The sequence below is a fragment of the Melanostigma gelatinosum genome (genome assembly GCF_949748355.1).
Source record: "Melanostigma gelatinosum genome assembly, contig: SUPER_10_unloc_3, whole genome shotgun sequence".
NCBI lineage: Eukaryota > Metazoa > Chordata > Actinopteri > Perciformes > Zoarcidae > Melanostigma > Melanostigma gelatinosum.
The window spans coordinates 86,389-99,256 of NW_027635322.1; the positions used below are offsets into that span (position 1 = coordinate 86,389).

The 12,868-nt window shown below is 45.7% G+C and overlaps 1 protein-coding gene across 1 annotated transcript; it reads left to right on the forward strand.

Annotated features, from left to right (window-relative positions):
* Nucleotides 1–11,889: 11,889 nt before the first annotated feature.
* On the forward strand, nt 11,890–12,630 carry LOC306783955 (septin-7-like; the record flags this gene model as incomplete). The annotated part of the gene is made up of 1 exon (XM_079297381.1): nt 11,890–12,630. A coding segment is annotated over one exon (741 nt), but the record flags the coding sequence as incomplete, so codon positions are not given.
* Nucleotides 12,631–12,868: the final 238 nt, after the last annotated feature.

A 12,868-nucleotide genomic window follows, 5' to 3' on the forward strand; every position in this document is an offset into this window, starting at 1 on the left:
TTCCTCTGCCTCTCCTGACCCTACCAGGCTGTTCTGCTCTTCCCATACTGGGTAAGCTCCATAAGGAGGGGGTGGTAATGGTTCCTTGGAGAGGGCAGTGGTGATAAGACGGCCAACCAAAGAACGAATACAGGGTATTATACAACATCCACATGAGACCAATATTGCAATGAACACACCCACTGACACTGCTATTGACAAGATCAGGTGCTTCCATTTTCCAAACATGTTTTCCATCCAATCTCCAAATGGATTGTTCACACCTGATGCTTCCTGCATTTCGTTTGACAGTGCCCTCAGACTATTCAGTGCTTTTGTGACTGAACCGTCCGGCGCAGTATTGTTGGGGATGACAGTGCAACACAGGTCTCCAAACATTGAGCAAACACCTCCTTTTTCAGCAAGCAACATGTCCAAAGCCATTCTGTTTTGTACAGTAATCAAAGAAGTAGGGGCCAGCTGCTCAGCCAGATCCTCTATTGCATCCCTAGTATGATTAGCCAAACGAAGAACATTGTAATGCACATAATTGATACGATCAACATTTTTATTCACAGTTATCCATGGAATAATACTTGCGACACTCTCAAAACCTGCTGCAATTTGGTCTACCAATTTGTATTCATTAGGCACTCGTCTGGGCACTCCGATAGCATCTATGTAGGTTGGACCTCTGTCCAGGCTGAACTCAGCTCCAGCTGCTCTTTTAGCTAAGATATGTCTGCGTCTGCGTTGGGTCAGGCTTTGTACTTTGTTTTGCTCCTGTAGTATTTTGTCTCCCACTAAGGTAAGTGGCATTGCTAGCCTCACCATAGCACACATTCCCATTGTAGATGTTGGTATGTTAGTGAATAAGCGCAGACCCCCACAGTAGTAAAATAGCCCTCCCCTAGCCCAAGAACCTATCTCTGAGCCTGGTCGTGTCACGTTGCACCAGTCTTCTGGCACACTACCTAAGTTGGTTTGAGCTCTATCGTTGGTGAAATGGTAACAGACATATCTGGATCCTAGTCCTTTGTAAGCTTTGAAATAACCTACTGTAGTTTGGTTGTTAATTGGTGGAAATATGGATGCCAGAGTAGTGCAATTTGGTGGAGTAGCCATTTTAGTCATATTTGTCATGCACGCGTATCCTGTTGGGTCAGATTCAGGATATAGTGGTGCTGGTTCGGTGAACATAGCTGGTCTAGCTGCAGCACAAGCTACACAGCCACTCATTTTGTTTTTTATAGCATTATCAACAATCCAATTTAACCAAACATTGTCGCTTCCTTGTCCTGTAGCTAATTGGATCACCTGTTGGGGAGTCCATTTAGAAAAGTCTTCTGATAAGACAGTTGGTGGGTCCGGTGGTGGCGGTTGTCTGTGCGGAATTATATTTATCTGAATTCCTACTCTCGGGTCTTTGCCGGGGACGTCCACTAATAGGGCGAACCATATTATGTTTTTTCCTGTGCTGCTTTTGGTGACGTTGTTCAGAGACAGAGATAAGGGATTGGCTGTTGCTGAAAAGTCTCGTTGGAAGTCTATTTTGTCCCATAAGGTCCTTCTCGGACTTTCCCCTCGCATTCTCGGCTTCCACCGCCCTGTGTATTTTGTTACCGCCCCCCAGGAATGACAAAACGCTGTGTTCGCGACGTTCACGTAATTCTCACATCTGTTGACTATGGCATTGTCAGCACACAAATACACAGCATGACCTCTCCATGCTTTTGGTCGTCTTCCACAGTTAATCACATCACACAAATCAAAAGTAAAAACGGTTTTGCTCCCCTTGGTATAGTTTAAGGTCAGATATGCACGACACGCTTTTGGTGGTGGCTTGTATGCCGGTTCTGAGGCATCTCTTTTTTGCCTAACCTTCCCTCTCTTGAGGTCGTTTTGAGTTTTGTTCACATCCTCGCCGCTTGTTGTCAGATTGAAGCTTGGATGACTCTCAAACCTAGTCAGATTTTGCATGTTCACATCCTTGCCACTTGCTGTCAGATTGCAGCTTGGATGACTCTCAAACCTAGTCAGATTTTGCATGTTCACATCCTTGCCACTTGCTGTCAGATTGCAGCTTGGATGACTCTCAAACCCTGTCAGATTTTGCACTGCCTCTGGCAGACAGCCATAGTTTCCGCTAGTTGGTTTGTTCACTGTTTTGTCCCCCATTTTCAATCCCCAAGTCAAGAATATCACAAATGCCACACCCAAACCCATTAGAATCCACCCAGTTCTTTTACCTATACCCATGTCTTTCCAGGTGACTGGGGGATGAATCCCCAGTGGCTGGATGTCCGTTCTCCCAAACAGATAAACCGGCATTTTGTGTCAGATTACCTCGGACCTCTGCTAAGGGTCTGGAACGCTCAGATGCTGGGGCACAATGTGTCAGGTGGTGCCAAGGTGCTCCTGATTTACCTATGACCTGGACCGAGTGTGAAGTAACCTCCTTCACTTCGTACGGCCCTGTCCACCTGGGGTCAGTCCACTTTCTCTTGTGAACTTTGACCCTGACCCAGTCACCCACTCGGATGAGATTTTTTACTTCCTCCTGGTCAGCTGGACTGGTCCGCTGGACCTGTTTGGAGAGAGCCTCCGTGAGAGTGATTAAAGCAGTCATATATGCCTTCATTTCAACTTGCTGCACATCTAAGGCTGGTATATGACTACCGTCTCTTGGAGGACCAGGCATTTGCCTCCCTGTCATTAACTCATGTGGTGAAAGATGCGTCTCATTTCCTTTTGCACTCCTCATTGCCATTAGAGCTAATGGTAAAGCTTCAACCCATGTCAGCTTTGATGCCGCACATGTCTTTGCTATTTTTGATTTTAGCGTCTGATTTGCCCTCTCTACCAGTCCTTGTGACTGTGGATGATACACTGATCCATATCTATGTCTGATTCCTAGTCTGGCTTCCACTTCCTGCAAATGCTTATTACTGAAATGTGAACCATTATCGGACCTTATGCATCTAGGAACACCATAGCGAGGTATTAGTTCTGTTTGCAGCCACTTTATTACTGTCTGTGCGTCTTCTTTTTTAGTTGGGATTGCCTCCACCCACTTTGAGAATCTGTCAACCATTACCAAGATGTACCTTTTTCCTTGTACTCTGTTATCATGTCCCATGTCAGTAAAGTCTATGCTGATGTCTTGGAAGCAGGCTGATGGTACAGGATAAGAGCCCATAGGTGTTTTGTACGGTTTCTTCACATTGTGATCCCCACAGGTGGTGCATTCGTCGCAGAAGAGGGACACCATACTTTCCATGCGTGGGTGCCACCACAGTGCTTCCACCCTTTGTAATGTTCCTTTCTTTCCTTCGTGCGTTGGTCCATGTGCCTCTGGTATCAGTGAGACACACAATTCTGCTGGTGCTACCACTCTGCCATCATGGGATCTCCAAAGTCCACTTTCTCCTTTTGTTGCTCCTTTCCTTTGCCATTCAGACCATTCGTATGGTCCAGCCTTCTTCTGTATCTCAATCAGTGTTTCTTCAGTGATTTCGGGTTCTTGTATGGCCATTTTCAGAATCATCTGTTTTGGTCTGTATCCTCCTACTTCTTTAGCAGCTTCATCTGCCCTGTCGTTTCCCACACTTATTCTGGTCCTTGCCTTGCCATCATGTCCTTTGCATTTCATGATTGCCACTCTTTTTGGTAGCTTCATAGCTTCCACCAGTGCCATGATTTCCTTCTTGTGTTTGATGGGTGCGTCCATTGATGTTGTGTATCCTCTTCTTCGCCACATGGGCCCATCAACGTGAGCTGCTCCATGTGCGTAAGCAGAATCTGTGAAGATGTTTACTGATTTTCCTTCTGCTATTTTCAAGGCTTGTATGAGCGCTTCGACTTCTGCCAGTTGTGCTGATGCTGGTTGAGGTAGGATACCTGATGCTACTATTGTGTGTTCCATGTCTTCGAATTGTCTCACCACAGCATAGGATGCTGTGTTTCCTTCATCTCCTTTGTAGCAACATCCGTCCGTGTATAACCACATTTCTGCTCCTGAGATTGGTGTATTTCCTAAGTCTGGCCTTAGTTTGTTTTCAATGATTGCTCTTGCTTCGCAGCTGTGTGGTTGATCTCCTTGTCCTTGTTGTAGTGATGACGCCATATTGATTCCTCCTGTTTCATAGACAATATGTGGTCTTGTGCATTCTTTTTGAATTTTCGATTTTCTTGCAGCTCCGAACGTGAATTCTTTGCTGAGGAGGAATGCAGCCACACCATGATGTGTGTGGATTTTCAGAGAGTGGCACATGACAATGTGGGATGTTTTCTCGATCGCCTTTGCAATTGCCGCCATGTGTCTTGTACAGGTGGATTGGCCAACTTCAACTGGGTCCAGTTTTGATGAGTGATACATGAGTACCTCTCTTCCTCCCCCTTTTTTCTGATACAAAACTGCATTTACCATCCCTCCTTTTTGTTCAGAAACATCTAGGTGGAAAGGGAGTGGCCAACGCTCCTGTCCACTGTTCCTGTTGCAGTTCTTGAAGAGGCCACAGAAAAGACAACATGCATGACAAATGTTTTTTTTTATTTTTTTTTATCATGAAGCACCAGCAGAGGGAGCCAATGCTTCTCCCAAGTTTTCTGGTGTCTGTTTGAACTCAGAGCGATGTCATTTACACTGGCGCATGTCTTAAAACCTGCTTTTCTCTGGAACATATGTGTGTGAAATGATGATCTATTTTATTATTAACACTTAGGGTGAAGAAGACGAAAACAGTATAGTCATAAGTTATTTTAAAGTGTCTGTGTGAATAGACAAAAGCTCGTCCATTATACTAAGTTGGCAATTTTCAGCCCTAATCTGATGGTTAGCAAGCGTTACTGTTCAGGGGTCACTGATCTTTTTTCTGTTGTACGAAAGAATGACGGAGTGCTTCTTTCGGCGTTTTTGACCTTCATACAGTGACCTCACAACTCCGCAATATAAGCTTTACAAGTATAACGCATATTATTTAACAGTGTATGAATATATGTTATTTACAAATCTCCCTATATACCCCTGCTAGGTGTGAAATGCTATGTTTTAATTACTCAGCAATGGCTGTAACTAATATTTTTTATAAGGCAGACAGTGTCAACCTAGCCCCCACCGTTTTAAATGTCTTCCGCTCTCTGTCCTTGTTCAAATCAAGGCCGCAGCTGTGTTTTTATCAGGAAGGCACACCCTCCCTAATATTCTCACCGTTTGTCTGACTAAATGAATGGATGCTTTGTTTCAGCTTTAAACCTTGTACATTCCTAATTTTTAGCGTCTGTCTGGCTGAATATAGTGGCTGCTGTGTTTCCGCATTAGACTTTGCTAACAGTCCCTGGGGAACCCAATTTTCCAATAAATTTAACTACGCCAGTAAAACTGACACTTATATTAACCCTCAGCTGTCTCTCAGCCTATTCTAGTGATTTATGTGTGTGTGTGAATGCAACGCTTGTGTATAATGTGTGTTTTTCCTGCTCTGGACTCCAAACTTTGAAACCACACACGAACATTCAGCCACAAATCAAGATCTCAACTGCCTGTCCCTCACAGGAACGCACAAACTTTTTACAGCTGTCAGCACACCTTCTGTCATATACAATCACTTCAAACAATCACTCGCATTTAAACAAAATTGCAACACACTGCCATTTTTGAAATGCGCACAGATCACAAATACGGTAAAGGAATATCTTTTAGAAATACAGTCAAACAAATAAACAAAAGTTAAAACGTACTCCTCAGCGGCTCAGCTGTCAGCTCGCTCATGTATGCGCCAAATAGTTCCACTCATTCAAACAAACTTGAATCAATAAACTACCGTCTCAGATTTGTGTAGAAATCACAACACGGTCTCAGAATGAAGTGAAGAGTTTTACAAACGCTGTTAAATGATGAAGAAAAGTGAAAACGTACAGCTCAGCAAATAGTCACCCGCATTCATACTAAATAATCAAAACACACGCTTCCGTCTCTTTAAGCATAAGTCAGTCACAAGCGCAGCCCTCGGATGAGCTGAACAGCTCTTTTTCTCAAACTAAGCAAACAGACACCTCTTGGCCACCGCACAAATGACAACTGCTTCTCAGCAAACAAACACAGTCAAAGGATAAACACAAATTAAAACCAAATCTGAAATGCGCACAATTCGCAATTATGGTCTAGAATGAAATTAATATCGTTACAAATGCAGTGAAACAATGAACACAAATTAGAACATACACGGCTGTCTCTTTAAATATAAATCAGTCAGAAGCGCAGCCCTCGGATGAGCTGAACAGCTCTTTTTTTTTTAGACACACTTTTATCAGCAGCGCATTTTAACAGCAATTTGTCTTTTTCCTCAAACTCAGCAAACAGACTGTGTACCGCTGACCTCTTGACCACGATACAAATGAAAAACTGCTTTTTAGCAAACAATCAGTCAAATTATAACCAATTTCACACATATCAAAGAGCTCTGCTCTTTAATACATCACAACGGCCGCTGTTTATTTGTCAAAAACAATGTTACAGTCGGGTATTGAACCCAAACCTACCGCGTGGAAGACCGTTATATTAACCACTACACCATCAGGGTAGCACGTCAACAACACAATTTAACTGCTTTTTTATCCTAGGTCATCTCTGGACCTGTACACGTTCATTAATCTCTTCCGTTATTAACAACACACCGATATAATTAAATTCTGTGCTCTCGTCCAGAAACTTCGTCAAGGAAACTCTAAGCAGAGTAACATTATTTTTCACTGGACGCCACTCACGAGTTAATGTCCGAAGACTCGATGCTCTTAATACGGGAATTCCGCAGTCAGTTTTCTCAATACAGTTTATCAATGACATCAATGACATATACATATATCCCCGTCATGTTATGCAATTTCTTCGTAGCCCAAAACATCCCATAAGTACGTTAGAAATTACGCCTTTTGTGACATGAATTTGAGTGCTCAGCGCGAAGCACGTGTCAGCGAACCAATGCGTCGCACGGCTCACAACACCTCACATCTACACTATCACAAGTGCGCAATTTCTCGCCTTTATTTGACGTTTTCTGCTGGGCTCATTCACACGTATACACAGACCCCCCAAATGGCTGTATAACAACTCTGTTGCTGTGTGTTTAATCTTTACAATTACTCTATAATTAAGCAAATACTTACAGTTCGGACAGTCTGAGCAAAATTTGGAATATGTCTATGAATACAATGTTGCAGAATTCAGTTAAATAGGCTTCTGCTCACCTGTGAGATGTACCGGTACGACTCAGACTCCCCGAAGCTGCAAGCTCGCTCCGATGGCAATTATCGGTTCCCAGCCTCGAAGGGAGAGATGCGCCGTTATCTGGAATCAAAAGGAGAGGCCTGTTAACATTCCAACCTGAAGCTCTGTATCGTATTGGATCACGTCGGGGTCACCACTTTGTTGTGAAAAAATGTGTCTTTCACACTTAGAGCAGGTTTAAGAATGAAACAGAAAGCTCTCAGAGGCGTATAGTTGTATCAAAGCAATAGATTTATTTATCAACAGAGTTATTCAGCCCAACACAATTAAACATGCATGGGCAATCTAATGGATTCACTTCGCAGAGCTCCACCATCAGAACACGCTTGAACACATCAGCATGAACCTTAATATAGGGGTCCGCCCCTTGATACACATTAGTCAAAGTCAAAGATGCAAACGTAGCACGTTTATTACGTGTATTACGCTTGGTTGGAAGCCGTGAATGTCCATTCACCTTTGGCCCCTCCCAATAGGCGTTGGTTTCCGTCAGTGTGAGTGAGGTGTTGAATGCGAGAGGTCCTAGAGAAAGAGTGTGTGGAGAAAGCCGGGCTCAGCTGGGCGTAGTCCCTCGCTTGAATCTGAGTGTCTTATCTATTTAAAGATGGCTGCCTGTTCCTTGTGACGCAGTTAACCTCAGTAACCTTCCTCCTGCTTCTCTCAGGCCCTGTGTATGCTGTGAGCACTGTATAAGTGGTTAATAGAGCTGCATAAGCTAATGGTTATTAAAACTACAAATATGCTAGTGATTAATTAAACTGTATATATAAGCTAGCTGCTGATTAAGCTGTATATAAGCTAGCTGTTAATTAAACTGTATATAAGCTAGTTGCTACTTAAAGCTGCATATAAACTAGCTGCTGATTAAGCTGTATATGAGCTAATTGCTGATTAAAGCTGTATATGAGCTAATTTTATCAACAAATCCCTCTCTTGACGTCTGAAGGACGTCACTTTCTTTACCTTTCTGCCCTGTTCACACGCTGGTGTCTTCCTCTGCCTCTCCTGACCCTACCAGGCTGTTCTGCTCTTCCCATACTGGGTAAGCTCCATAAGGAGGGGGTGGTAATGGTTCCTTGGAGAGGGCAGTGGTGATAAGACGGCCAACCAAAGAACGAATACAGGGTATTATACAACATCCACATGAGACCAATATTGCAATGAACACACCCACTGACACTGCTATTGACAAGATCAGGTGCTTCCATTTTCCAAACATGTTTTCCATCCAATCTCCAAATGGATTGTTCACACCTGATGCTTCCTGCATTTCGTTTGACAGTGCCCTCAGACTATTCAGTGCTTTTGTGACTGAACCGTCCGGCGCAGTATTGTTGGGGATGACAGTGCAACACAGGTCTCCAAACATTGAGCAAACACCTCCTTTTTCAGCAAGCAACATGTCCAAAGCCATTCTGTTTTGTACAGTAATCAAAGAAGTAGGGGCCAGCTGCTCAGCCAGACCCTCTATTGCATCCCTAGTATGATTAGCCAAACGAAGAACATTGTAATGCACATAATTGATACGATCAACATTTTTATTCACAGTTATCCATGGAATAATACTTGCGACACTCTCAAAACCTGCTGCAATTTGGTCTACCAATTTGTATTCATTAGGCACTCCTCTGGGCCTCCAAGAGGTAAAACAGTCTAAATTTTTAAGCGTGTGTGTACGCAGGTGTGCTTGTGGAACATCGGGGGTTACGTCGGTGGGAGAATGGACGGACAAATTTGGTTAAGGCCAGGACACCGGGGGGTGGTGGTTGCCTTGCTGGCAACTCAGAGTCGGTTTATGGACAGTGCACTTCTCTCGGACGTTGTCATGACGTTCGGGAGGCAAAAACCCTCACCTACCAGTTAGCCTGAGCGAGGGCACTCTGCTAACTGATATCCGCTACCGATATGTCCATAATGTTTACAACAATCAATGGACCCACCGAGTATTAGCTTAGTCTAGTTAGCCGGAGCGAACTCGACAGCCGTAATGCGTAAAAACCATCAATGGGCACAACCTCGACGTTGATTTAGTCTAACTAGCATTCACCGAGTTAGCCTGAGCGAGCACATTCCGCTAACTGTGATCGTTGTAATGCTACAAAGTTGATGGCCAATACAAAGTTGATGGACGCAGTCCCAGCATCAGCTTTTGTTTAGCTAGTTTCCCACTGAGTTAACCTGAGCGAGGACGCTCTGTTAACTGTGACAGCTGTAAGGATACAAAGTTGATGGCTACAGCCCCAGTATCAGCTTTGTTTAGCTAGTTTTCCACTGAGGTAACCTGAGCGGGGACGCTCTGTTAACTGTGACAGCTGTAAGGATACAAAGTTGATGGCTACAGCCCCAGTATCAGCTCTGTTTAGCTAGTTTCCCACTGAGTTAACCTGAGCGAGGACGCTCTGTTAACTGTGACAGCTCTGTTAACTGTGACAGCCGTAAGGATACAAAGTTGATGGACGCAGTCCCAGTATCAGCTTTTGTTTAGCTAGTTTCCCACTGAGTTAACCTGAGCGAGGACGCTCTGTTAACTGTGACAGCTGTAAGGATACAAAGTTGATGGCTACAGCCCCAGTATCAGCTTTGTTTAGCTAGTTTTCCACTGAGTTAACCTGAGCGAGGACGCTCTGTTAACTGTGACAGCCGTAAGGTTTACAAAGTTGATGGACGCAGTCCCAGCTAGCATCCAAGTTAGCCTGAGTGAAGACACTGCTAACTGCGAATTACGTCAGATGTAAAGATTAAATCTCCATGTACACAACGCCAATGCGGACTAGTGTCTCACAACGTTTGCCTGAGCAGGAACACTCTGCTAACTGTGATAGCCGTAACACTGTGAAGGGCGGGCCGACAGCGTAATTCTACGCTCTCGTTAGCGCGCCACTCGATTACTAGAGCGGAAGCGCTCTGCCAACCGTGGAACAAACAACTGTTATAGAAAACAATGTTAATCGATCTTACCGATTGCTGTCATCACGACTTAGCTGCCCTTATCAGACTGGTGACGACCGATGATAGGAGCGTCCACCAGTCCGGGGCTTGATGTCCGCACGGCGAACACACCGTTCCCTCCGAAGAGGGACAGCTCGTCGCAGCCTTTGGAGGGCGAGAGAACCGCAACTCCGACCGGTAGTCACAAGGCTACAGCGACGAGCTCTAATATGTCTTGATCGTAGACACATCCTTGTTTAAGCTACCATGGTAGCTAACCTGTGACGCGAGAAGAAAAAAAGGACTGAGCTCAGGATGACACCGGAACTTATAGATGACGGTGGTCATCCGAGGTCACACGTGACTTTGTTGATATAAATATTCGACCTGCGCATGCGCGCGACGGAATACATTCAGTGTTAAGCACTGCCTCTGGCGGTCAGTAAGGATGAAATAGAATCAAGATCTACGAGTTCCCAGAGGCCGATGACGAAGAAGAGAACCGGCTGGTGAAGAAGATAAAGGACAAGTTGCCGCTGGCTGTAGTAGGAAGCAACACCATCATCGAGGTGAACAGCAAAAGAGTCAGAGGGAGACAATACCCCTGGGGGGTTGCAGAAGTTGAAAACAGTGACCACTGTGACTTCACCATCCTGAGAGATATGCTCATCAGAACACACATGCAGGACCTGAAGGACGTGACGAACAACGTCCACTACGAAAACTACCGCAGCAGGAAGCTGGCTGCGGTCACCTACAACGGAGTGGACAACAACAGGGTTAAAGGTCAACTGTCCACCAAGAGTCCTCTGGCCCAGATGGAGGAGGAAAGGCGAGAGCATGTGACTAAGATGAAGAAGATGGAGATGGAGATGGAGCAGGTGTTCGAGATGAAAGTCAAGGAAAAAGTGCAGAAGCTCAAAGACTCTGAAGCAGAGCTTCAGCGGCGTCACGAGCAGATGAAGAAGAACCTGGAGGCGCAGCACAGAGAGCTGGAGGAGAAGAGACGCGTGTTCGAGGACGAGAGAGCGAACTGGGAGGCCCAGCAGCGCCTGGAGCAGCAGAGAATGGAGGCCTCCAGGACTCTGGCACGATTGGCTTAGTTTGGAGGGCAGGGCCAAGACCATTTAGTCTGCGTGGAGTGCAGGACAAGCTCGGTCTGCTCTGAGCGCAGGGCTCAGACCATGCAGTCTGCTCGGAGAGCAGGGGTCAGACCATACAGTCTGCTATTAATTTTTATTTAAGACAAAACAGTCTAAATTTTTAAGCGTGTGTGTACGCAGGTGTGCTTGTGGAACATCGGGGGTTACGTCGGTGGGAGAATGGACGGACAAATTTGGTTAAGGCCAGGACACCGGGGGGTGGTGGTTGCCTTGCTGGCAACTCAGAGTCGGTTTATGGACAGTGCACTTCTCTCGGACGTTGTCATGACGTTCGGGAGGCAAAAACCCTCACCTAACTTAGCCCGTGCCTTTACCGTACTCGCTGCGTGGAATGTTGTCAGTGAGGTGGCTATCGCCCTCCGACCCAGCCTCCATTTTTTTATCCAGTCCCTGTACTGTTGCCCTAAACTCAACCTCACTGGGGGAGACGGCAATTAGACACAGTTTTACAAGTTACAATGAAACGGTCACGAAATTCGCGTGACCGTCAATTAAGCCATGTGCCTGAAGAAGGAGTGATTTCTCCGAAACGTTAATGTCATCCCGCTGATCGCCAAAGCAGACACCCTCACCCCAGAGGAATGCCAACAGTTCAAGAAACAGGTCATGCGAGAAATCCAAGAGCATAAAATCAAGATCTACGAGTTCCCAGAGACCGATGACGAAGAAGAGAACCGGCTGGTGAAGAAGATAAAGGACAAGTTGCCGCTGGCTGTAGTAGGAAGCAACACCATCATCGAGGTGAACAGCAAAAGAGTCAGAGGGAGACAATACCCCTGGGGGGTTGCAGAAGTTGAAAACAGTGACCACTGTGACTTCACCATCCTGAGAGATATGCTCATCAGAACACACATGCAGGACCTGAAGGACGTGACGAACAACGTCCACTACGAAAACTACCGCAGCAGGAAGCTGGCTGCGGTCACCTACAACGGAGTGGACAACAACAGGGTTAAAGGTCAACTGTCCACCAAGAGTCCTCTGGCCCAGATGGAGGAGGAAAGGCGAGAGCATGTGACTAAGATGAAGAAGATGGAGATGGAGATGGAGCAGGTGTTCGAGATGAAAGTCAAGGAAAAAGTGCAGAAGCTCAAAGACTCTGAAGCAGAGCTTCAGCGGCGTCACGAGCAGATGAAGAAGAACCTGGAGGCGCAGCACAGAGAGCTGGAGGAGAAGAGACGCGTGTTCGAGGACGAGAGAGCGAACTGGGAGGCCCAGCAGCGCCTGGAGCAGCAGAGAATGGAGGCCTCCAGGACTCTGGCACGATTGGCTTAGTTTGGAGGGCAGACCATTGGTAGGATGTAAAAAGTTATGAATGCTCAAATACAACAAGTGTTTCTGTGAGGTGGAGACCTGTCAGCATTCATTTGTCAGGATCCAGGATTCCCCTGTCTGTTGTGGTGTGCCATGTGCTCTGTTTGTCCTCTGCCTTCAGACACCTCCCAGGGCCGCACCCTTAATCGTGCACGGCTGAGGACACTCAAGCTGATCACCTCCTGCAGCCTGACACACC